This window comes from Opisthocomus hoazin, chromosome 8 (genome assembly GCF_030867145.1).
Source record: "Opisthocomus hoazin isolate bOpiHoa1 chromosome 8, bOpiHoa1.hap1, whole genome shotgun sequence".
Classification (NCBI taxonomy): Eukaryota; Metazoa; Chordata; class Aves; order Opisthocomiformes; family Opisthocomidae; genus Opisthocomus; species Opisthocomus hoazin.
Window position 1 is genome coordinate 32,523,570 of NC_134421.1, and position 26,160 is coordinate 32,549,729.

General features: G+C 44.3%; 1 protein-coding gene across 1 annotated transcript in view; it reads right to left on the reverse strand.

Moving 5' to 3' along the window:
• Positions 1–15,870, reverse strand: part of TRHDE (thyrotropin releasing hormone degrading enzyme) — a 234,995-nt gene extending 219,125 nt beyond the window's left edge. The window contains exons 1-2 of the mRNA XM_009931561.2: positions 14,959–15,870; positions 9,278–9,551 (exon numbers count right to left, since the gene is read on the reverse strand). Coding sequence (XP_009929863.2) covers positions 9,278–9,551; positions 14,959–15,779 — 1,095 coding nt within the window. The 5' untranslated portion in view covers positions 15,780–15,870. The remainder of the gene's footprint in view (positions 1–9,277; positions 9,552–14,958) is intronic.
• Between the last annotated feature and the right edge of the window lie 10,290 nt (positions 15,871–26,160).

The following is a 26,160-nucleotide window of genomic DNA, read 5'->3' on the forward strand; positions in this document are numbered from 1 at the left end:
TTGCCATCCCAAGGATACAAACTCTTGAGGTTTCAAGCTGCTGTGACTGACAAATCATCCCCTGCTCTTGGGAAAGGGGTGTGAGAGTGAAGAAAGCATGGGTACCCCCAGAGGCACCCCCAGTGAATGCTAATAACCACCTTTTGCTTCTTATCCCCTCCCCCACTGTATTAATTTCAAATAAATAAATTATTAGTCTTCTCGTTCTCTTCCACGCTGCCAAACAGCTCCACTGCACGCTGTGAAACTAAACGCAGTGCTAAATATTTTTCAGGATAATCCATTGTGGGATAACTTTTTTTAATACACTTTAGGTCATTTACCCTTCAAAGAGAAACATAATCTGCTTTCAAATTATGCTGTTCCAAATAAGAAGATAACAGGCTCAGTTCTCATCTCTGGCTGCTCGTGCGATGTCTCAACAGCACACAGCAGCCAGAAAGCTGCCAGACAGGAGCAGCAGAGGATCTCCTAGGGGTACCATTCAGTGGAAGCAGGCCAATGTGGCTGGTTCTCTGCCACCCATCCCCACCCCAACGCATGAGAGCGGTGCCAGGGCCACATGCAGGGCTCCAGCAGTTGGGCAGCCCCAGCAGCTGCTAGAAGATGGGATAAATTTGAGAACGAAACCACCGTCTACAAGACTTTCGAGAGTCATCCTGGCTGTTCCCACAGCTGCAGGATTTGCCCTGTGCAAACAACACCCTTGGAGAGTAGCAGACAAGGATATGTGAAGTCAGTCTGTGCCAGACTGGACCCTGGAAAAGCCCATTTACACTACGAAGCTGTGCCATTCTGGCATCTGATTAAAAAAAAAAAAATCTTCAGAAGAGGTACCTGAAGTGTGAAAGCACCCTACTAGTAGAATGAATGAGTCTTGTTAACCCTACAGACATCTTCATAGAAAAATCAAACAAACAGACTAGGGCCTCTACTAGTACAAATGGGGGTAACATCACAAACCATACAGCCTTTCCACTGCTCCAGGCAGCAAAAACACACTGGGACAAAAGGCAAAACTAAGATGGCATCTGTACAGGTTTTCCAACACAAAAAACTGAGGTAAAGGCAAGCCTAAAAGGTGAATGTTATAGACATTTGACTCTCAGAAAAGGAGGGGTTGAACTGGAAACAGTTACAAATCTCTGAAATGAATTACTTTCCCATCACTGGCCATAAAAACTGGGAACAAATAGGCTAAATTTCTTGTTTCTGTATGAAAAATATGATTAAAACTTACCTAAACCCTGGAGGAGAGACTGGTCTATAAATAAATAAAAGCACACATCACTCTTCTCCCTTACGAATACTGTAGCTGTCACTCAACTAGATGTCAACTAAGCCACTTGCCTCAGTAATCCATTTTCACTGCACAGAGAGCAGTTACTATGGTAGGCATACAGGATAACACCGGTTTGACTGACAGATGTTCAGGCTGGTGCAGGAACGTGTTCACCTTTATGTTGTCCTGGGGTGAGATACCTCCTACAGATTATTTGGCACTTCATTTTCACTTTTATAGCAAGAATATGACTCTTATGGAAACATGTTAATAGACTTTTGCTACTTCCTTGGATGTCAGAAAGCAGAACTCATGCTGATGCCAAGGACAGAGACCTTAATGAATAAGTTAATGAAGTCAAATATGACAGCATAACGTAAGAGGCATAAGGACACATGAAAGAACGTAGTACAGAAAGCAGAGCACAGCTCAAGTGTTCAGCCTTCACTATGAGTTATATTGTCACAGTATGTACTACTAAGCATATGCTCGTTAGTACATGAAAGGAAAAGGAAACAAAGTCTTTCCTCTTCCATCTCCCTCTTTCCCCTGCTTGTAATGTGGGAGACAGGAGGAACAGCAAGGACTTCACACTACTCTCCTCTGAGCAAGGAAGGAGTGGAAGGTACTAAGAGTCTCAGACGTTTCTTTCTTTTCACTAGCCAGACGAATGAATACTCTCAAAGGTACAGAATTGCAATCAGGATGCTGTTCTGACAGCCATCAGGCCAGGAATCACATCTGCTGCCTCTCTCTCTGCTCCCTGTTATTGCAGGCAAGCCATAAACCTACAAATTAGCCACAAATTAAGAAACTGAATCGTGCTTTTCAACAGTCGTCCTCCTACTACATACAAAGTTAAGTACACCACTACCATCAGATACTTACAGCTGATCTTCCAAGCCAAAACCAAAACAAAATAATGTTCCCAAACTCAAGTCTTTCAACTCAATAATATTATTTGCACAGTGCAGCTGGGAGTTTATATTAATGAAACAAACACCACATTTAAGTAGTGTATGTACTACAAGTGCTGATGCCGAGCATTTTTTAAAGAAGTAAGCACAATACATGTACAGTGTTTTCCTAGTGCATTCGACTTGCAAATTCAACCAGAAATCAATAACAGTGGATTGCAATTTTGCAATTTATGCTTTTAACAGATTCCATGGCACATTCAGTTTAGCATGGATGCTGATCACATAGGTTTTTGTTTGTTTGTAGCGTATTTTGTAGCTATAGTATTTAAAAATTAATAAACTAGAAGTCATTTTTAATATACAAACCTGAAACAGAATGGGTAAACAAATATTGATGCAGTGAATCTGATAAAGCTACGATTTCTTTGGATTACTAATGTATTACATCACAGTTTCCCACTTAACTAAAATAATCCACACTAGTAAGCACTGAACTGGATAAAAGGTACTCGTAGAACCAGCCTTTCTGTTGTTGCTACAAAGAAAATTTCATACAAGCAAAAGAAAGCACAAACACACCTATCCATATTCATACGCACATATGTGTGTGTGCTTTTCTAGCTCAGTATAACTGCATACCTGCCACCACACTCTTTGTAACATGTATTTTATTTTTAACTGTTTGATGAAAGCTATTTTGGGGAAGGCAAGAGTGGAACTTCTGTAATGAAGACCAAAAATGAGTGAGTATCACCATATCACTATCAGAGCAGCATTCCAGGACACATAAAGATTAAACGTTACAAGTCTGCATCACTCTAGGCTTCAGAAATACGCCTGGTGCTTCCTGCATTAGCTGCTATCTGTTTATCAGACACACGCACGGCCTCCCAGTGGTAAGTGATGGGCTAACAAACGTTACTTTTCAGGTAGAAGTGGGCTTAGAAAGTAGACCTTCCTGAATTTAGTTCACCTCCAGGGTTGAGAAAACTTAATTTTAATTGAGGACTAATTCTACTTTTGATAGCTAAATCATTCTGCTGTAACCAATTTGCTCACGCACAAAGAATTATCTGGTGTATAATTGCTTCAATACTGATTAATAAATAATAACTGATGGAGAGACTTTGCTGGCAGTTAATAACCAGCAGCTGAAGAGAGGGCCTAAGGCAAAGCCTCAGGCCTTTAACCCAGGCAGTCATTAACTGACAGAAAGTGCCTGGTCTTGAGGTCATTACTGCTATTATATAAAAATATTAATACATTTTTCAGATACAGAATAATTTCCTAAAAGCTACAGGCTGAACTGCACAGTAAGTGCAGAGTTATTTTAGAGAGAACTGATGGTTTTGGTTTTTTCTAGCAACTAACAAATGACAGAACCCACCAGCAAAAAAAAAGTTATTCTGAATAGTTGTTCAACCTGATTTGGGTTTTTTTTTTTTACTATTAATGAAAGTCAGGTCTTCAGTGTCCTCAGACTGATCACCGCACTGCAGATGAGGGAATGCTTAGCCCAGCTCTCCAGCATCTCAAGGACTGCTAGCAGCACTACACCACCTCCAGTCATCTTGTCTTAAGGACAAGTATAAAACCATGGTCCCATGGTGCTGGAGCTAAATGAACATGAGCTGTTGGACATGCACTGATTCTGACCTAAGCCTGCTCATGTGACTCTGTTCACTAGCCTTCCCTGGGCAAAAATGATTTTTCACTGGTGCAGAATCCAGCAACTATTACTGCACAGATCCTATTTTTGAGACCACTCTACCTTTTTGTGTGGTGCCAAGTCAAACTAAGTGAGCACTTCAAACACATGCCTAAGGGAATTCAGTGCTGGGACATTTATGCAGGCTCTCTACAAGCCAGAGGACACTACGGAAACAGTAATTACCTTATTTTCTTTAGCTAGATTATTACTGCTCCTCCTCATTGGCAGGGATAAGACCTAACTGTACTGTAAAGTATTGATTAAAGATCCTTACTAACCAGGAGCTTGCGATCTCTAATTACATCTTAGATAAGGTAATAACAAAACAACCGTAACGCAATAAAGGTTGGCCTTACTGTGGTACAACTCTTCTCATAAAATCTTTCTTAGCCTCAAGGTCTTTCTCTGTATCATGACAAATTACTCAGCACTGATGACTCTACAGTAACATTTAATATAACTGAAACCAAGACATATCCAGCTGTAGAGGTCTCTTCAAAACGTAACGCGCATGGATTCAGCCAGCCAGTGGAGGACCTACCCTGAGCAGCTGACCAAGCTGTGGTCAGGCCCACGCACTGCCAGTCCTGCAACTATCACTGCAACCATTTTGGAATAGGAGTGGGAGTAGCAAAAGTGAAACCACACCAAATCCTTCTTCGAGCGCTGCCTTCCACCAGCATTCCTCCTCCCACTCACCACCACCCAGTCAGATAGCCACTTCCTTTCACCGCCACTCTCTCCCATCTGCTCTGCTGCTGCCTGCGCTCGTCCTTCTAACCCCTGCGCCCACAATTCCTCCCGACTCCACTCCGTTCCACACACTTTCATTTTTTCTTTTTAGCGAATAGTCCCCTTGACAAGAGCCAAACACTTTAAAGCTGCCAGTCAGCTGGCACTTTATTTCCATACCTATCTCCACATCCCATCCACAGCAAAAGAGAAGAATGGTAGAAGATTAATCTCCCTTAAACATCTCTTTCCAGCAATGCATTCATCTCCATTGATATACTGTGCTTTGTCCCCGAGTGCTCACTCCTTCCACTAACCAAAAAAGAGAAAGTATTAGTAGGAAAAAAAGGAATTAAAATAACTTCTGAGACAGTGAGAAGACATGCAGGACATAGCAAGTTTCCACGTCCACCTGACAAAGGAATGAGAAACAGAAGGTTTGGAGAATAAAAGTACAGCTAAACATGAAGTACAGTAAAAATAAATCCAGACAGGGAAAAATAAAGTAACAATAGCAGGAAAAGGCCTAGTGGATGAAAAGCACAGATAAAGACAACAAGGAAGAAAAGAGACACAGAGATGACGTGACAGACATTACAATCCAGCCAGCAATATTTTGCTTTTAAGAACTACTGACAAAGAACATAAGAGGTATGATTCAGAAACACAACGTGTGAGTAGAAGCAAGCAAGAATGTGAAGGTAAGTGGAGTTCTCTGGATTACTGTACTGTGCAAAGATGACATGATTTTCACCAACTACAGCTGGCACAACTGCTAAAGCTATTCAAAGATCAGCTAAGCCTGCTCGTAAGAGCATCCCTCCTCTCTCGATACAGCATTACCTCAGGCAGCACCCTGGTAGCGCTACACTGCTCCCTAGTTCACAGCAGCACAGATGACTGCACCGCAGTCTTTTCCACAGGAATCAAGCCCCTGCCCAAAGGCAAAAGCAGTTGCAGCAATTTCCTGTAATCCCCGATGAATCTGAACAACATATTAGACATATCTGTAACGCATATAAAAAGTCAGCTCTGCTTTTAAATTATCTGCTCTGGAAGGGATTCTAATCAGACCCATATGGACTAAAGAGTTATGCTAGTAATTCACATCCTGTGCTCCTAGACAAACAGTGCTTCTCTTAATTCCCCTTTCCAAATCAATTTTAGTGTCTGAAATATAGAACATCCTCGTATCTGCAAGAATTACATAGGATGTATCAAAATTACTATTTTGATTGGGTACCTAAGCTTTCCAAAAGTCAGTTTCTTTTTATAACTTGATTTGTATTTGAATATCATGGTTAGGTTAAAATTAATTTTGAGGTCAATGTCGTTCTTTGAGGAAAAAATGAAAATCTAACATTTAACCGTTTTTAAGGAACAAAGCTGCTTTTAATCTCACTGTTTCTTCTGTTCCTCGGGGAGTTTATCTACCCTTGACCATAGCACTTTAGTAAGACTGGACAGTGGGGAGTGAGGTAAGATTTTAATCATTATTATGCTGTCAATATTTGAAAGGACAGCCCCCTCCTCCAAAATGTTTTGTGAACCAAAACCAGGGTCACGAAAGTGCCAAAACAAAAGCATAAGCAAGCTGAAGTCTTTAAAGTGCCTACTATATGTCTACAAAATAAATACAATACACACTGCATTAATTGAAGAAAAATTCCCCAATGCAAGAAATGGCCTATCAAGATGCTTCAATACAGAGGTCTGGTTAATTTTCCTGAACATTCATTCATTTTTAGAAGAAAACTTACTTTTATTATGTATTTACATATATTTATTTTATTTTTTATATTTATATTTAGTCTTGAGAACAGTTTTGCCAAAGACAAGAACAGCAGGAGATTATCAGTTATTGTCTATAAGAAATGAGTGGGCCACTGGCTCCAGGGTATCAAACATACTCAAGCAGCAGAAGTCTGCAGGACATGAGCTCTGAGTAACACTATGGGAAAATGAGTTAAAGAGGAATTAAGTTGGATCTTTTAAACTGATGGTCCTGAGGTCCATCCCCCATGTTTCATGTATTCGCTTACACTGACTTTGGAAGCTGAACTGCTTGCAGCTTTTTCTCAGATGAGTCTAGGGCATTTCAAAGTGAGACAACAGGGTAGTAGCATGTAGGTCAAACTTGAAGCATTACACTGTATTAGAGCACAAGGAACCTGAGACCTACCTACTAAAGTATACAACAAAAACCTCCACCTCATTAAAGGAGAACCTCAAGTAACCAGTGTTTTCTAAAACTGAAAAACACCAGGCCATTCTTAGCTTAAGGCTAAATCCTTCGGCAGGTGGAGTACATTACACTGAAAATCATCAGCTCCTACCTGGATAGAAGTCTGTTTCCATGCTGGTTGATAGGGAGTAAGAAATGGCCTGATATCTTACCCTATTCTACTAGGCCAGTGAACACTCCTCTTTACCAGGGAGTGAAGTGATAGAATGGGGGGTAACAGTTTTGAACTGAAAGAGGGTAGATTTATATTAGATATTAGGAAGAAATTCTTTACCGTGAGGGTGGTGAGGAACTGGAACAGGTTGCCCAGAGAAGTTGTGGATGCTCCCTCCCTGGAAGTGTTCAAGGCCAGGCTGGATGGGGCTTTGAGCAACCTGGTCTGAGGTGAGGGTGATGGAGCACTGGAACAGATTGCCCAGAGAGACTCTGGATTCTCCTTTCTCTGGAGATGTTCAAAATCCACCTGGACAAGGTCCTGTGCAGCCTGCTGTAGGTGACCCTGCTTTGCCAGGGGGGTTGGACCAGATGATCCACAGAGGTCCCTTCCTACCCCTACCATTCTGCGATTCTGTGGTCTAGTGGAAGGTGTCTCTGTGCCCATGGCACGGGGTTTGGAACTGGATGACCTTTAAGGTCCCTTCCAACCCAAACCATTCTATGATTCTATGACTATTACAACAGCCAGAGGCAACTAGTTCCTTGTTCCAAGAGAAATCTCTCTTGTACAGATAATTAATCTGTTGGTAGCAACACTAAGAACCAGGCATCCAGTATTCCCTCCTTACTTCTTTGCCTTGGCACTTGTGAGATCCTTTTCTAAATTAACTCATCCCACTGAACTGACAAAGAAATAACTCCACAAACCCAAACAAAAACAAAAACAGAAAAAAACCATGAAACCCAAAGGCTTTCAGCCATCACAGGTAACCACTATGACTGCAAGCATGGCCTCAGCTGTTTCCATGTCCTGATACTCATAGGTTAAAGCATCTCAGAGAACCACCTCCTAGCCATGCTTCCTCCTTCCCTTTCATGGGGTCAGAGGGTAGTGTCATAGTCTGCTGGTCATGGTCGAAAAGGGCTGTAAAAGAGTGAAAACCCCCAGGCACCCTACCCAGCTGTTCCAGTGACAAAAAAAAAAAAACTTATTTCCTGATCATTTCAGTATGACCTAAACGAGGGATGCCAATGTAGAGAACTGTCCTGGGTCCACCTTCCATCAGCACAGCCTTGAATCCATACTAGGGCTCTGGCAGCCGCACAAAAAGCTGGATCAAAGAACTGATCTAGTTGAAAACATACCACATTTTCATTTATTTTTTCAGGTCAGTTTCAGCCAGATCATATGGCTGTACAGAACTGAATGCTGGCACAAGGAAGGCAAAGAATACCGAGAAGGTGGGATCAGCGCCCTCCACAGCAGCTCAGTGCTTAGGCTAGCTAAAAGTAGTTATTGGAGACGTTTCCTAGCCTGATCAGCCATGGCAGGGAGGCCTGCAGTCCTTCCTCACGTCCCCAGGCTACAGCACAAAGTGACAGAGTGTTTGCAGAAGTATAAACACCCTCTTTGCTCAGGCATACAGCTTAAACTGCTGCCTAGCCTCTGCTTCTAGAACTAGCTCTGTTTTGTTATTCACAGTAGCTAAGAAGGCAGGGTTTCCCCACATGTTCATCTGAAAAATCAAGATGACAGTGCTGCGAAATATTCTATTAAGCTGACAGCATTTCTCATGTATGTTTTGGCTTGTTGTATCATTCCGAGCTTGGTATTTGCAAACAAAAACAAAACTGACAAAAATAAAGGATTTTCTCTTTTTTTTCATGGCTTAACTCCTGGAACTGTGCCATATTTGGAAGCAACAGCTCCAGAAAGTTAGTGCTTCCATCAACTTGGACCTCCACAGGAAGATGATAGGCTCCTGAGCAAGACGACCAAGACAGGAATTGCTTTCGCAGCCTCCTGAGCTAGCACACAGCACACCAAGGCACAGGTCACTGCCGATGGAAGGAGACCGGAAACCCTGCCAGTATTACCATTTTCTTTTTATAAATAGTCCCATGAACTCTAGCAGTGAAAAGGCTACAGGAAAAACAAGAGAAAACTTCCCAAGAAGATCAAAGTGAAGTGAAATGGCTTATTTAAAAGCTTAAAATTTCATCAACCATACCTACTAAGCCAACCAGTTACAAAAAGCATCAGACAAACAAAAAATGTTATACAAACCTTCAGAAAAGGTCCCAAATACACACTATCATTGAAGAGACTGGCAAATTTTAGGAATGCTAATCAAGAAAATACCTCAAGTACTTGATGTTATGATCCCTCACAAAAAGTGAGGGTTTTCAAAATAACAACATGTATTTGATACAACATTAGAAATACTTACCACCACTCCACTCTTGGTGACAGTTTCCCGGTACGTAAAATTGCACACTGCCCAAGCTAGGTAATACGTGGACATGAGCGGGGTCTGTGAAAAGTGATCTGTAACCCATCCATCTTCTTCAAATACAGAAGTTTCAACCGGCATGTTGGACAAAGATAAGTAAGTTGCTTGATGCCTGATGCTGATTTTGAAAGTGGCCTTGTAGATGGGCTCGTCAAAGCAAGGAAAAGCTTTTCGAGCATGAGTAGGAGAAAACTGCGTAACGCCAAGAAACCTAGAAAAGAAGCAAAAAAACCCCAAACAAACCGATTACCACCTGTGCACAGCACTTGGGGGAGGGGGGGGGAGGGCAAACTGTACACTGTGTTTGAACACTGCTTTATCACTTTCTTACCCCCTCTACCACAACACAATTGATACAAAGTAATGGTCTACAAGTTTGCTACAAACTTGCAGACACCACACTGATGTCATATAAATAATCTGTGGTTTTGCATCAGACTTCGGGTTCTAGCAGCAGTTTTGTTTATCAATACGTGAAAAAAAGTTATCCAACATTGGTTATACAATGTAAAACAAGCACAGCCCTCAGTTCAAACCAGGATTGAACAGCCTTCAGAGAGTTCCGTCTGCCCCCAGGCACCGACAGCGCGCTTTGCCTTTCTTTGGGCATGAGAACTTGTGGTCACACAGTGCACTCAAGAGGGTCAATGTTTTCCGCTGCTGCTTACTTCTGTACTGGTTGCGTGCAGGTCTGAGACACGCTACCACGCAGCACTGCTGCGACTGTGCAGGTCCAAAAGCCCATTCTATGAGCTTTGCAGAATGAAAATACAAGCAAATTATTAAAGAAGCAGAGAGTAGTTCATTCTTATGCATGTGCTTTTCTTTTCTGGTGTATTTTACAGTGAACAAATCAATGTTCTTAGTTAACGGGTCAAATTATGAAAAGATCTGTGAGGAAAAGACATTTATTATGTCACTGTAGAGAATGGGCAGGCAATAAAATCTGTAACTGTTTTCTTTGGAACTAAAGAGATTCTAATCCAGATAGAGAATAGGAACCTTTCTGGGTAGAGACTTACATTTAGATATTTGGAGAAAACCCATGCGCAATGCTCTCTTTGCAGAAACAGAAGCTACACTTTAAAGGTTGAGTTATGGGGTTCGATAAGAACTTTTTCTGGCGGCATGCAAGATGAGAAAATTACACTGAGCCAACCACATAGCTGTAAAGGTAGCACATATGTAGGCTTTTGGAGTGTTATTGATACATGTCTCAATTTCCAAGGTTCCATCAGTGGAAATAACCACGCAGTTTTAGGTAACAAGTAAACATTTATCAGAATTTTAGAGGCTATTCCTCTGAGGGAAGAGGATGTGTGGATAGATCTGATATAATGAAAAGGGTGGCACCTATTATTAATTATAAGCATTATTCTGCAATATGATACTCTAACACCAAGGGAGAAAAAAAATAGGTAGCCCATAAGGAAAATAAAGTATCTAATTAATTTTTTCTAAAACTTCTTAGATTTTATATGCATTTTGGAGCATTATTTTATAAAAACCAATGAAGAAATAAACTTATTGAAATGTTACGCTTTCATCCTCCTGTAGTGCATCATGCCTGACAGAATAAGATATATGGATTCCAGTAAAATTATCACCTCTTTCAAATAAGGTTAATTTTGTAAAAACTTGAAAATTTTTTCCATCACTGAAGCAGTTACAGTCAGTCACTTGTCTAAAATCAAAACCCTCATTTGGCTAGTAATTATTGAAGGAATTCATCATATCACATTTTTCTTGTCTCATGAAACATGCATTACTAAAATCATAATTCTGCATAAGGTTGTTAAATATAAGGGGAAAAGTTGGTGCCAGGTATTCCAGTGTCAATCCAACAAAATTCAATATTATCAGTGGATTTGCACTAGTGCAACAAAGCCAAGACAGCAAATTAAATGAAGCAAAGCAACTTGAATTATATGCAAAGTATTTCAAGTGGACTTGATTCTGTATTCTAGGCACACTCTAAACAGCTACAGACATCAACAGAATCTTCAACTGAGCATGGAAAACTATACTGGCCTGGTATTAACAAAGCAAGAATGATAAACTTTCCTCTGCAATTAACAATTTTAATGAGCTCAGACATACAGGTAAATGCATATTTGGGGAATACTGTATATATTCTGACACTCTCTAAATAAGGAAACTTTTTTTTTTCCCCTCCCACTTCTCAAAGATACCATCAGTAGTCTTTTAATATTAGGTATGTTTTAGGCCAGACTGACAGAACCTGATAAACTCTGCATCTTCTATATTCTCACAGATAGATCGATCGATCGATTGATCCACTTACACACAGCTGGACAAACACTGGGCAGTCAGTGTTTCACACTAAAAATACATCAACTACCATGTGCATTACTATCAAACATTGATTTGCTTGTTGTGCTATAAAACAAAACAATAGTTAAAAACTACTTCCCAAAGACTAAACCCTTACACATTAAAAAAAAAAATAAAACAACATTGTCTATGTTTATCTGTTTCTCTCTGTGTTAGGAGGAATAAACAAGCAAAACTGCTACAGCATGCCAAAAATGAAGAGCAGGCTGAGTATTTCATCCATCTCTCTACACACCTCTCTGGGCACTGACGTTTTTATCTCCAGTTCCCCAAAATATCACCGTAAAAAGTTGTACTTCTGGGAATGACAGCCTTGCAGCCTGTCTTCTCAGCGTACCCATGGCAGTAATTTGCAGGTGTTTTAATTCCACCTCATCTATTAAAAAAGACATGTGTTTCTTCAACAACCTATCTATTTTGACATCTTAGTTGTTAGAAGAGGGAAGAATCTGTCTGTTTGTTTTGTCTGCGTGATGCAAGAAAGTTTTTTTTCCTTCTCCTTTATGCCAAAGTTTGATGTTCATTTAAATTATGTGTGCATATTCTTACAGCACTCTGCAGTAGCTTTGTATTAAATGTCTGATGATTACTGCCAGTAAATTCTGGCACATAATACAAAGTAGATTTGTAGCATATCACTTGCATTTCACATTTCAATTAAAGCAGCAAAGATTTCAGTAAGAAGATAAATATTTTTATGCGGCTATCAACATTTCAGGATGATTCATGACTTTCACCTGTGAAAACCACAGAAAATGAACTAACTTTATTAAAAAAAAACAAAAACAAAACAATAAAGTGAAGGCATTACCATGTTTGTGAAGCCTCACAGTTAGCCAGAGTTATTCACTCCTCATGAACACCAAAAGTGAAAAATGGTGGTTTAGATCCTTTTACAGCAACCGCTGCTCCTACGACGTTGCTGCATTTCAATCAAATATAAAGATGTCAAAAAGCTAAAGTCCTGCTGGAACACCAAGGTCTCCCAGAACATGAGAGAAGCCTGTCTGTCCATCATAGTAGAAACCATCCATGTTTAAGGACCACAAATGGTTATATGTATTACATTAAAAATGGGTTATTAAATCAAACTGCATATTGGTACACTGCAAGAGCACTCTCTGAGCAAAGAGGTTCCCTGGTTTAGAATGTGTATTATTTACTTTATACTACATTGAGTCGTTAAGCCTGTGACAGTTGAAAAGGAAAAACAGCAATTCTGTTAAACACCTGAAACTATGACCACACACTGATTACAGTTTTTAAAACATTTTACTGAAAGAAATATGTGAGTTGGTATAAAGAAAAAATACCACTGATTTCAGTAGAACAATGCTACCTTACATACGGCAAGGATCTCTCCCAATATGACTATATTCAAGTGTATTAAAAACAAAGCAACTTGTATCTGAAAAGTTATACAAAGAGCACTGCGAAGCACATTTTACCTTCGCCTTTCACTCCATGTCTTAAGCTAGCTTGATAATTCAAGAAGTGAATAGGCCTTTTGTTGTTTTTTTTAAATCACAACTGGGGCATCGGTATTGAAGTGTAATACAGTAACTTTGGAGAAATGTCACTGCAATACCTATTTGACAGTTCAATTATTCCTATACAAAGTCTAAATACACGAGAATAATAACCACTTCAATAATTTCTCAGGTTTGTAAAGTGAATTATACCCCCTGCTGTCAGCAGTATTTTGTCTTCTGATTTGCCCATTTCCATACAGATCTGCAAGAACTCCCCATTACCCCAGTCACTCACTCCCCAGGATAAAGGGCATTTTATCCGCATCTTTTCCTACAACCACGCTTTTCTAAATTTCCACTTTATTCCACTGCGATGACAAACCACACAAACTTTACTTCAATCCTGCTTGCGGTTCTAACATCGGGCTGTTTAATACTGTCAGTAATTAAAGTTAACAAAAATATGTTTAAATACAAGGGCTGTTGACTTCATTGAGTTGGTGAGCACTCCTTTTCTGCCTGATTTACTTTTTTATTCCCCCAAGTTTTCCAACTATAAACTCTTCACAGTATAAAACCGTGAAGATTCGGGAACAGAGAACCGATCACCGCACGGATGTTTCAATACAGGACAGCTTAAAAACAAACTACTTTTAAAACGCTAAGCCGTGCCAGAACTATCCAGAAGCCCACCCCATCTTTCTTTTCTATTACAAAGCCTGACTGTGGTCAGAAAACTACTTTAAAAAAAAAAAAAAAAAAGCCTCCCTCTTTCTCTAAGCCTCCCTGGTGACCCTGCCCACTGTAACACGGACCTCGAGGGACCCAGGGGCTACCAAGTCGCTAGAGTAAACACAGACCAAGCCGGGCTCTTGCTGTGCACGAAGGCGGCGGAAAGTGGCCGGGCTCGCCCGGTCCCCGGGCGCGCACCTGCGGCAGGCGGCGGGAACGCGCCCGCGCTATGCCGAACCGCGTCCCGCGCGTCCCGCCGCCTCCCTCCTCCAGTACCGAAATAAAACCCAGCGAGCAGAGCAGGTCCGCTAGCCCCCGCCGCTGCTCTCGGCGAGGCGGCCGGGCCCTGTCACAGCAGCACACTCGCCAGCCCGACCGGAGGGAGCGCTCGCTAAGCACACCCCGAGTCCCCGCCCCGGGGCTGCCCCGACGGGGTCGGAGCGGCCGCTGTGCCTCCCTCGCTGCCGCCGTCCGTGCCCAGGCTGCCCCGGGGCACCTCCCGACCTGCCGGGCTACGGCCCGCAGCCTTCCCCGCTCCGCTCGCCTGGCGGCGGCCCCGGCTAACCCCGGCCCGGCCTCCCGCACGGCCCCGGCCCGCGGCCCCGCCCGCCCCCACGCAGCCCCGCAGCCTCGGCCGCCGCCTCCCACCGCCCCTCCGGCCGCTCTCCGGTGGGGCGGAGCGGGGAAGGGGATCGCGGCCGCCCAGAGCCTCCGCAGCTCCGCCTCCCCAGCGGCGGGCGGGCAGCGGCGGAGACCCCCGGCGAGGCAGCCGGCGGCTGGGGCCGCGGCCCGCCCTGCGTATTCCGATCGGCCGGACGGGGGCCGCCCCTCGCCGCGCCGCGCCCCGCCCCGCTCCGCCTCACAGCCCCCGGCCCGCGGCAGCCGGCCGGGCCCCGCGGCCTCACCCGCCTGGCGGCGCCGCGACCCGCCGGGTCCTAGCGCCGCCCCGCCCGAAGTTCGGCGCGGAGGGGCGGGGGCCGCCAACTTCGGCCCGAGTTGAGCCGAGGCGGGCGGGCAGGGGGGCCGCCCGCCGAGCCCCTCCCGCCCCCGTTCCGCTACCTTCTCTCGCCGTGGAGGACGTAGGAGCTGCGGAAGAAGCCCAGAAGCTCGTTCTCGATGAGGGCGTTGTAGATGATCTTGAGGTTGTAACTTCTGTGCACCTCCAGGCTGCGGCTGAGGACGACGACGAAGACCTGGGTCTGGGGGTAGAGGAAGGAGCGGTCCACCCGCACGCCGCCGGCCAGCTTGTCCTCGGCGACGCGGACCGCCTCGATGTGCATGCGGTGGGCGTGCAGCACGATGTAGCGGCTGGCGTTGCGCACCTCCAGCTGCACGTTCACCTCCCCGCTGAAGGTGAAGTTCTCCATGAAGGCGCTCAGCATCAGGTTGTAGTGCAGCGGCCGCAGGTGCCGCGGCAGCCGCGGCCGGGCCCAGGGCGGCAGCTCCCGCCGCCGCTGCCACTCCTCCTCCTCCTCCTGCTGCTTTTCCTCCGCCGCTTCCCCGCCCCGCGCCTCCTCCTCCTCCTCCGGACGGCCGGGGGGCTGCCCCGCGCCAGGCGGCTGCCGGGCCGCCCCCGGGACGCTCCCGTTGCCGCCGGCCCGCGGCGGGCCGTCGGCGGCGGCTCCGCACTCCTCGAAGCGGACGCTGAGCAGCACGGCGATCATGGTGACCGCCAGCAGCGCCAGGATGGAGACGGCGAAGCCCAGCACCAGACGCTTGTGCACGGCGATGTGCCGCTCCGTGGTGCGGGGTCTCGGCCCCGCCGCCTCGGCCCAGGGGCCCGGCGGCAGCCCCCGGCTGCCGTTCCGCAGGGCGGCTTCGTCCTCGATCATCATGGGGGTGACAGGCGGGCGCTTCTCCCGCTTCTCCTCCCGGGCCATTACGGCAGCGCCGCCCTCGCCTCCCGCGGGGCCGCCGCCCCCCGAGGTGGCCCCGAAGGCATGGGAGGCTCCGAGGCGGGGGGGGCCCTCGGCCCGGGGCGGGGGGGGGACGCGCCGGCGCGCCGCCTCTCACTTGCCGACGAGGCGCATCAGCCTGGCTGCCGGCAGCCCCGCCGGGGAGCGGGTGGACGGGACGCGGTCGGGCAGGAGCCGCCGCCGCCGGGCGCTCCCCGCCGTCCGGCCGCCGCGCAGGCAACTTGTGCGGCTGCCGCGGGGCACTTCAGCACATGGCGCCGGGAGGGGGGGGGGGGGGGGGGAGCTCTGCCGCCCCGGCCCCCCCGCTACCGCCGCCGCCCGCAGGGAGCCCCGCTCCCCCCGCGCCCCGAGCCGGGGTCGGGCTCCGCGCCCGGCCCCGGCAGCGCCCGAGCCATGCGCGCCCGGCCCCGGCAGCGGCGGCACCGGGGGGACAGCGGCGCCGGGCCCGTCCTCCTCCTCCTCCTCCTCCTGCTGCTGCTGCTGTTGGCGGGGCCGGCTCCGGAGCAGCTCCGCTTGTATTTTGTGCTTTCTGTCTCCTGCAGGTACAGAGCGCTCTCCCGGCCGGCTCGGGCAGCGGCGGGTATATATAGGCACCGGGAGAGGCGAGGGATGGGAAGGGGGGAGAGGCGGGCAAGCCCCGCCGCCCCTCGGCTTCAGCGGCTGCTCCGGCTGTGACGGCGGCGCCCCGGGGGAGCGGGCGGGGGCGGGGGGCGGTGGCTCTCCGGTCTGTCGCACGCCGCGGCTCCGGGGGAGGCCGCCGAGCGGCGCCGGGAGCCCCGGCCGGGGCGGGCGGGGGGCGGAGGCCGGGGCCGGGGCGGCTGCCCGGCCGCAGAGCCTCCGCGCCGCGGGGCCTCCGGGGCTGCACGCCTGTCGGTGTGCTCGCCGCGGAAATACCGAACGCCGGTACCGTGCCGTACTTTATATAGTCTCTATATATATACCGTTTGTATAGACTTTAATAAAGAGCCGCCGGCTGCACACGTTTGGACGACAATAGCGCTGTCATACTAACGTGGGGATGGAGCCGAGAAAAGGACAAATACTCCCACTTAAATCGAGAGGATTGATATGCCGAGAAAAATCACTCCGTAAGCGTTGGCCGGGACTTTGGGAAACCGGCCCGCCGCGGCCCCGGGGCAGCCTTCCCACTCCGGCTCTCCCTCCGGCCCCGGCCGGGCCCCGCTCCTCGGCTGGTGGGATCCAAGGATGCGTTCGGCGCTGCCCGGGGTAGTGCACCAACGCGTGGCTCCAGCAGTCCTAGGAGTGAACCCCAGCCCGGAAAACCGAATTACTGAATCCCAGCCCGCTTCTTTCAGCTGCCCCCAAACTTTTGCGCATAGGGACTGCAGAAACACAGAATTAATATACACGGCCAGGATCTAGATCCATGTCTGAAAGCATCCCTCTTCCCCTTATTTTGCTTGAGTGCTTCAAAAACTATCTCTGCTCATTTTCTTTTTTGAAGCTCTTTAGCTCCAATCTCGTAAGCAGTTACAGATGTGTTTATCTGTGGCGTTCAGTCCTGTGGCATCTACAGCAATATATGCTGTATGAGAAGTTAAATCCGTACATAACAATTTGCAGAATAAGGGCCTTATTTTTCATAGTGAAGAAAAAAGAATAAGAAGTCCTACACTTTTTTCATAAGCAAAGCAAATCTGCAGAGTTTCATGAAATGTGATATATTAGCCATTTTACTTCCCAAAGGAATGCCTGATCTCTGTTTTCCCTGTATCTACTACATCTTCTAGAAATGTTATCTGACTTTGCATGCTGTTGCAGAATACAAATGATCATTTACTGACGCTCAAACCAGTTTAAGGAATACCAGTTCAAGGATTTTACCAGTTTCTTTATATATTCCTTATATTTCCTTATATATTTCTATATAAGGATTATACATACATCTGCTCTCCCTGGAAGGAATCGAGCCTTTGTTTCTATCTTGCAGCACAGTCTAACAAAAGCTTGTAATGTTAACTATTCTTAATTATAAGTGTGGTGATACGCTTCCTAATTATGTTTGTATGTGCTAGGAGGGCTGAGACTTTGCTCTGTAACTAGTGTTCCCACATATTTACTGAGGCGTTATTTGGCTGCCCACCTGTAACAACAGGCCAGAGAACAGAAACATTTTATTATCTGAAAATAGCCTTCTTTATTTGTTGACTGTAGTTCAAGGCAGAAAGGTAGAAAACTCTTGCTATGTGATTTGGAAAAAAAAAAAAGAAACTGACACGGCAAAATAACATCCAAAGCTACAGGTTTAAAATGTCAGTTTCTATGTTTCATTAAAGCCTTTAAAAGTGGGCACGGAAGAACTGCCTGAGTGCTTTTAAGATTCTGTATGCGGGCTGTCAGTATCAGGGATGAGTAAAATAGGTAGTGTTTCCCTCTATCGCTTTCTGCAACGGTTTTTAAGTTATGTTTGTTCCCATCAGCAGCGCAGGGAGACATTCAAGCAAAGATGTGCTTCAAAAGTAGAAGTAGCCTGGAATACGATGGAACGGTTTGAGTGTCATTTATAAATACTTTTAGTTTCTGATCACATTTTTCATTAAACACAATTGAATAGTTACGAGTTTCACAGGTTGAGGTTCTTGTGAAGCCTTCTCAGAACAGTAGTGAGTGCCAGGCGGTTGGGCTAACCAGCTCTGCCACTTTTAAAGAGGGATGTACAGCTGCGTGTGACAGCACAGGAGCATCGTTCTGGCCTTCTCGGTGTACAAATAACAAATACATAACTCTCCAGGCTGAGATCTTCCAAAACCAGCTGAGGGAGTCAGTCACACAACTCAGCTTTGACAATGTTAGTCTATAAATTGAGGGCCCAGTGTCGGAGAGGGTATGTAAAAGATTTAAGGTGCATGCTAGGAAGAAGCCATGAGGCTAATTCCTTTTATGCCAAGTCGAAATAGCACAGTCAAAATATTGGAAAAGGCATGAGTGATGGGAGTTAAGGCTGTTTATATTCACCGCCAACTTTGGTCCCATTACTCAAACAAAGCACTGAGAGGTTTGCAGCCCCCCTCCGTCTCTCTTTAGGCTTCTTGTCAGTCTGGAGACTTACAATAAGAAGGTGTTGCTAATTACTGTGTTAAAGAGCTCAGGTGCCTTGACTCATCCATCATTCCAAGACTGTACATTACTAGATTAACCTCTTCTTCATATTAGTAATGATGGGTTTCTACAATGTAGCTGGAGCAGATACAGGTGAAGGGAGGTATTAACTTATTAATTTGTTCTCAAATGCTGCTTTCTGCAAGTAGTTCTGTGTACAGATTGTTATATATAACAATTTTGATGAGAAATTACAAAGGCGTGGGGCTTCTGAGAAACAATTTCTGTGCATCTAGGGAAAAATCCTGTTTTTTCATTTGACAATAGTTACAAGCGTAGACATGGATTTTCATTTCCTCTAAAGCTCACAACTCCTTTGGTCTTTCTGCAAAGACTGTTGGAAAATACATCAGATCATGGATCATTTTTTCAGCAAAATCCTGATAATGATTCCCAGTTGTTCAAAACTTCCCCTAGGCCATCAACATCTTGTATGCAATCTCATTTTATGAGCTTATAGGATAGGGTTTCAGTTACTCATACAAAATAAAAGAGCATGTCTCACCTTAACTGAATTGCTGTGGAGATGGCCCTCCCTAGACAAGTATCAGAAGAAACGTGGATAAACTTCAGGCAGCACAGTTTCCAATTCTACACCAGCCTGTACTGTGGCCAGCAAAGAGCTGATGAGGGACCCCCATAAAGCTGTGGTTTATGTTACGTTAAGGTTGCACACAAACACCTCTCAGTATTCACACTGGTGCTTTACAGTCTTGGAAGAAAAGCTCTATAAATGAGCAACTGTATTGTATATCATGCAGCTGGGTACAGTTCATCCAGATCGGCACATCACGGTTTTCTGAGGCTGCCTAACTTTTTCAGCTTTTTAACATGAGCAATCCATCCTTCATTCATCTGAGTCTATCAAAGGTTTACAGACAGACTTTATCATACTGACCCCACTCCCACAAAAGCACCATAGTAAAGGGCTCAGAAAATGTCCTCCTGTGCAAAGCCTAGAAACAACTGGAACTTATACAGGGAAGAATTACAGGGGGATAAGACCGCATCAGCCTACATCAGTCAGTGCTCCACTGACCCTTTCAGCCTCAGTCAGGCATTTCTGTGGTCATAGTTGGATTCCTCTTGTGTGCTTCAAAGTCAAGGATACCTATAGCTCTTAATCCCTTCTGTTGAAGTGCTAAAATGGACTACACTTCATAGCCTACTAACGTGTTGGTCAAAACACATCAAGAAGGTGACCTCCCAACGTATTATGAACTCTTCACTTCCCACAGACCCAGCTTCTGCATGGCTTTTACTTACTGCTGTCTTTGGGACCAAGTGGTGGATGACTAGGGAATGACTCTTTCCAAGCCACAACAGGTTGCCAGAGAAGCAAAGAGGAAATTAGGAGTCTATCTGTTGGCTTTTCAAATTATGACTAATTCCCCAAAGAAGTGCCGCTGCCTAGCAGGGGACTGTTATGTCCTCTTGAGGTTTGCAAGTGGGCCAAAGGGAGTGGATTTGGACAGTGGTCCTACCTTTGGTGTTTCTTCAGTTGGCTTTGTTTTGGGATTTTTTTTCCAGAAGACATTTTCAATAACATATCAGGTTTAACATATGGCACCGGGGAATACACCTTCTGTTTCGTTTAAAAATTGCTGCTAAGAAAAATGCTAAGGGAAAGACTTTCTAATTAAAAGCCGAAACAGCCAAAACACTGGATTTTAAAACAAGCTGACACACGGTCATTTGTGCTGGCTTAGACATACCAAGAAGAGGACCTGTCCTTCCATCGTTCTCCTCTGCTCCTTCACCCTCACACCACCTGTACAAATTACCTTCTTTCTTACTTGAGCCCAGTGGCAGTAAGCACTATATATGTTTGGTTTATGATTAGAGATGGCCAGATGACTAGATACATCTTCACCTTGGACAAGTTTTATTTTTCCTTTTGTAAAGGAACGGATGTGAGATGACAGGGCATGGCGCTGCATGATGCTATGGGTAAGGTCCAATCTAATGAGGAGCTGGAAGTTTGCCACAGGACAGACAGGTTGCCTAGTACTCTGGATCCCTCTCTTCTCCTCCTCCTCCCTCCTTCCTCTCTTACCATCACCTCTTCTCAGTTGCCTCTCAAGTTGGAAGGAACATCTCAGGAAGCATCAATGGAGCATTGCCTGTGTACCACCAGGACCCAGTGACCACCCGCCATTTCCCATTTGCCCTGTGCTTTGAAATCATCGTGTCACCATCCGTTGCTGTGGAATTTTCCTCCTTTGTATTTCAATCCTTTTAAAACTATTCAGTACTAAATTTTTTTACTCAAAGCTAACAATTTCTGTCTGAAGTTTTAGGATAGAAATATCTACTTTCATATGAGAATTATATATTTTAAATTTCCAAATTACGTGGCTGAGATGCATTATTTTCCCCAGATGTTCTGTTTTCGTATTTATCCATGTCTATTCAGCAACTGATTTTTCTTTTTCTTCCATTCATTTCTTTTTGCTCATTTCAGCAGCAATTTAAGAAGAAAAACAAGTGTCCTCATTCTCCACTAGCAAATTTTAGTTAAAGTATATTTCAATTCCATTACAGAGGGTTTTTTTCCTCGGTGTTTTTAAACATAGCTTCTTGAAAATGTTTTTTTCTAAGCATGAGCCATTTCAATTCCACAAGTTCAATAATGCCATGTTGTTAGTAGTGGGATGCAGAGCATAGATATAATACTGTTTGTTTCTTTTACTGAATAATTACACTTAAAACTGGCTAATTGGAATCAATTAGTGGTAAGAAGTCCGTCTCAGAGGGGAGAAGAAGAATTTGTGGAAACTCCAGATTGTGTTAGGAACCAACATTTCCACACCTAGATCATGTCTTATTTGCTACTTCAGCACCTTTTCACTGAAAAATACAAGGGGCATGATAGTGGGCTAGGTGAGGGTTTATTTCCATTAGAATTTATTTTAAAACACTTTAAAAAAAAATCCTGTGGATAATCTCTTTGTCCATTTAACTCTACAATGCATGTTCAGACCTCTGGTGCTGGATGTCAATGCAGACAGAGTTTAGTGGTTTTGTAAAGTATTATAAACATCCCACACCCTTTTGTTTCTTTCAATATCCTATTTCCCATTTTACAAGGAAAGAATATGGATGTTCCCTCCTGGATCTCCAGATTTAGCTGAGCTAGACAGTCCCTCCTTATGCAAGAGCACTTGTCGTGCCTTACCATCACCTGCCTGAGGCCCCTTTTTGTGTCCAGTAGACAGTATATGAGTATATGAATGTATTTAGTCAGCTCCACCACAACCAGTCGTACCCTCCTATGGACTCCCTGAGTTATTGCAAGGATATATGCACTGATCTTCAGTCTCCCAAACAAAATACCTTAGGGATCCGTGACTTGCCAAATGTCCTGGATAAGTATAAGCTAGACAATTTTTTGAAGAAATGTGGCTAAAATTTAACAGCTGAGGGAAATACAGCCTGCAACAATCCTTCAGGAAGAATGATCTGTAAAAACAGTAATAAACATCTACAAACAGAATCACTGTGAAATTCCTCAGTCCAAATTCTGACTGATCCCAAACTTTCTCTGAATAAGGACTGCAAGGAAGAAGGTCAGCATGTGTTCATGGTTGCCATGTTTTTGTTGTTTATTCCAACAAAGCACTTTTGGTACATGCTGCAGTGTGGCTTTCTTTGGACTAGTGCTTAAAATGGAGTAAGTGCTGAAGGGGAGTCCTAAACAGGGTGGGGGACAAACTACAAAAGGGTAGAGGAGGTCAGCTGAATGGGCAGAAGCCCTTCCCCCAGTGCTTCTCTTGACCAAAATTTGCCTTGGTTTGCTTTTACTGGGATCCTGAGCAGCAGATGCTTTTATTTCCTCATGCAATGAATAATGTGAACTAATCAAATGAGGTCTTTGAACGTAGAATACCAGTTATTATTTAAAAAAAAAATAGTAGCTGTTTGCAGTGATAAAACTATTCTTAATGCATCAGCAGCATTTAACTTTAACCAGTCTTCAATACATGAAAATATCCTCCCTAGTAAATCTAGATTCCAGTCTTTCAGGCTACACATGGGTCACTCTTGCTTTCCAGGGTGGTTCCAGTATTGCAGTTTCATTAAGCATCAGCATACAGTACCAATACTTCTGATCATTTGGTGAGCACACTGCCAGGTAGTCTGTAATACTGCTTACCTCACAGAAAAATATTTTAGAATCGCTTTAGGGATTTTTCTTCTTAATGCATTGATACTGTTTTAAGTTTGTCTCTGCAAGTAAACTCCTGCCCCCTATTGCCCTGAATAGTACTGATTCCATAAGCACACATCTTGGAAGAAATAAAAATATTATAGATACGCTGGTTATAAATGTCTAGAAATTACTCTGATGCAATTTATTTCATTATGTAGTAAGCTTCAGGTCTGGAGTCTACAGAACAGTCATGGCTGCTGCTTTCTTGTTAGAAAAGTATTAATCTGACCACTCTTGTAACTTGGACCTCAAAAAGAGTTTAATGATAAAGGTGTTTTTGGTGAGAATTCATACTCATTATCAAAGTGGCAAGATTTAACCCCTGTTGGCATAAAATTCATGATCACAGAAACATATTTTTTCAAATAATTTGCTTATGAAATAAGACCAGAGCATTAAACAGCAGAGGCATAAAAAGTAAGCAATCAAAATATTCCAGTAGAAAACTCATTCACATCGCAGACAATAAATAATTCCTTGTGTCATATCGCTTACCAACGTGACTAATAACTGCAAAGAAGATTTTAGCTTTTAGTCCATTTGAATTCCTTTATTCCTTAAAGAAGAAAATTAATTAACTACATTTTGATCACAATTATCCTCCTTGAGATTCTGGAACTGTGATAAGTAGGCGACCTACGTTCATTCTCTTTAACACTTAACTTTCGATGTGGGATGGGGGTAATGAACCATCTTTGCTGCTATATAGCTTTAAGGCTTTCCACAAAATAAAATTTAACTGACAATAAAGGAAGCGTGCTCCTAATTAAAATAATATTGATTCAGCATATGGTATTTTGCCTTCGGTTTTCACTTTTTATTAGCCAAGTTGTCACTTTTCTCTTTAGTGCCACCTTGTGGGACAGCCAGTTCTAGAAGCACACCCAGCTCTCCGGACGCACTAAAAATACTCCGGATCTGGCACTCCCAGCATCATGGGGAAGGGGGAAGGTTGTGGTTTTGGGGTTTTAGAGTGCCTGTTTTTAAGAAAAAAGCAATAATGTATGGATAAAATGTTTGCTAGACATTTATAATAGGTATGCAAGAAGACAGAAAAATCTCCCTGAGATAGAAAGTAATGGGATCTAAAGGAAAAAAAAAATCAATGCTCATTTACAGGATAATCATCAAACTTATCTTGGAAAATGTAAGTGGTAAACTCTGACTTGTGTGATTTTTGCCACAAGAAAAATGCTCCTGTGTCTTAGTGCCATTAGTTTTGCAACAGCTTTCCATGAGAAGTAAAGCTAGATAATTGTAAACTCCCACTAATCCCATTTTCAGAAAGGATGAATGATCAGAGGCAACATCAGAGCATACTTGCTTGTGAAATTCAGGGTGGAATTGCACGCAGCAGCTTCAGATTCTGCTGATGATAAAGCACAAAGATTCAAAAACATACACAGAAAATTAAATGTGTCAGGGGACTTTTGTACTGCAAAGGACTTTCAGATCGAGACTTGGCTGGAGCATGGTCACAGTATGTGTTCTCTAATACAGCACCAATAACTCAGCTGTCCCCTAACCTTGCCGAACTGCACAAACATGTCCTCATACATTATTGGGAGGAACTTTGGACAGTGGAATTACGTTCAGTTTGTCTTCTTGAAAGGAGCAGAGAGAATGTTTCCGCTGTTGCTGATTTTTAAAGAGCCCTTTTTGTTACTTTTATTAACCCTTCTTGTTGCTTTTCTTAATACCAACAACTTCAGAAGCTACAAGAAAGAAGTTCTTGTACATTATAAGCCCCCAAACAAAACAGCTTCTTCATTTTGTTCTGCGTGCACATTAAAGGCAACAAACCACTTTAAGCTTACAAATTCTGGTTTTTAGCTAGCCAGCTCCTTTACATTCTCTTACTAACTACAGACTTATAAAGGAAAATAAGTCATCCCTGAAAATCTCTTAAACTAAATCAAGCAGTCCTATATCAGGTAATCTTGCTAGTAAGGAGAGGGGTCATTTTAAATGGTAGCTCTGGGGTTTTACTGAAATTAGATTCCATCCCTAAGACATACAATCAGAACGAGTGACAGAGAATATAAGACAGTGGAAAATGCAGTTTCCCATGATCAGATATAGCTGTTATTTAGATGGAAAGAGACTGAGGAGCTGCACAGGAGCACGTGCCACAGCAGACATTGAAGTTCAGTGAGTTCAGTGAAATTTCCCAAGGGTGAAAAGCCCAGTAAACTCCCCTTACCATCAAGTAAGTAGGTGTCCATCAGTTTCTCGTAGTTAAGTTCAGACACGGTGAGTTCAGCTCGAGCAAAGAGAATAGAGTAGGAAGAATAGTCCAACAGGCAGCTCACTAGCCTGGACTGCAAAAAACTCAGCAACTGACCTCCCAGTACACAGTCTTTTTCCATAACCCCTGTATTCCTGTACCCCTTTGCTAGCTTCATCCCTCCAAACAGTGGAAGAGCCTTTGAGGAAAAGAGCTATTAATGACTGTATGGTATTTGGGTGCTACACCCCATGGAAATACTGAGATAGCAATGTCTGGCACAACTGATCGTGTTCCAAAATTTGCTGTGAGCTGAACAGCCACCCACTGCAAAACACTGAAGGGCAAATGCTTCTCTGCTGACAGGACAGGAGAGAGGAAAAGTGGTTGCATTAAGGCTGAGTGAGGAATGACACACAAGAAGTGAGAGAGCTTTCACCCTGTGCTCACATCTCAGTAGTTGTTCAGAATACAGCTGTCTTTGCATGACTCCATCATGCATCAGTTATTCTTATCACTCTTTCCCCACGTTTTCCCACCCAAACTTTCACATAGACAAGACTGTGATCAGTTACCAGGTACTTCTGGTATTTACTGGCACCAGAAGACATGCACTGGCAATCTGGTCTCTGAAAGTTGCACTTACTGGACTGAGGAATGGCCACGTGCTTAAAAATGGGCTTTGGATATTTGTTTGTTTGGGTTTGGGTTTTGGTTTTATTTTTGTTTTTGTTTTACACTCTTGAAATCCTGAAATGCTGCAAAAGCATCAGATGAAGTTTAAG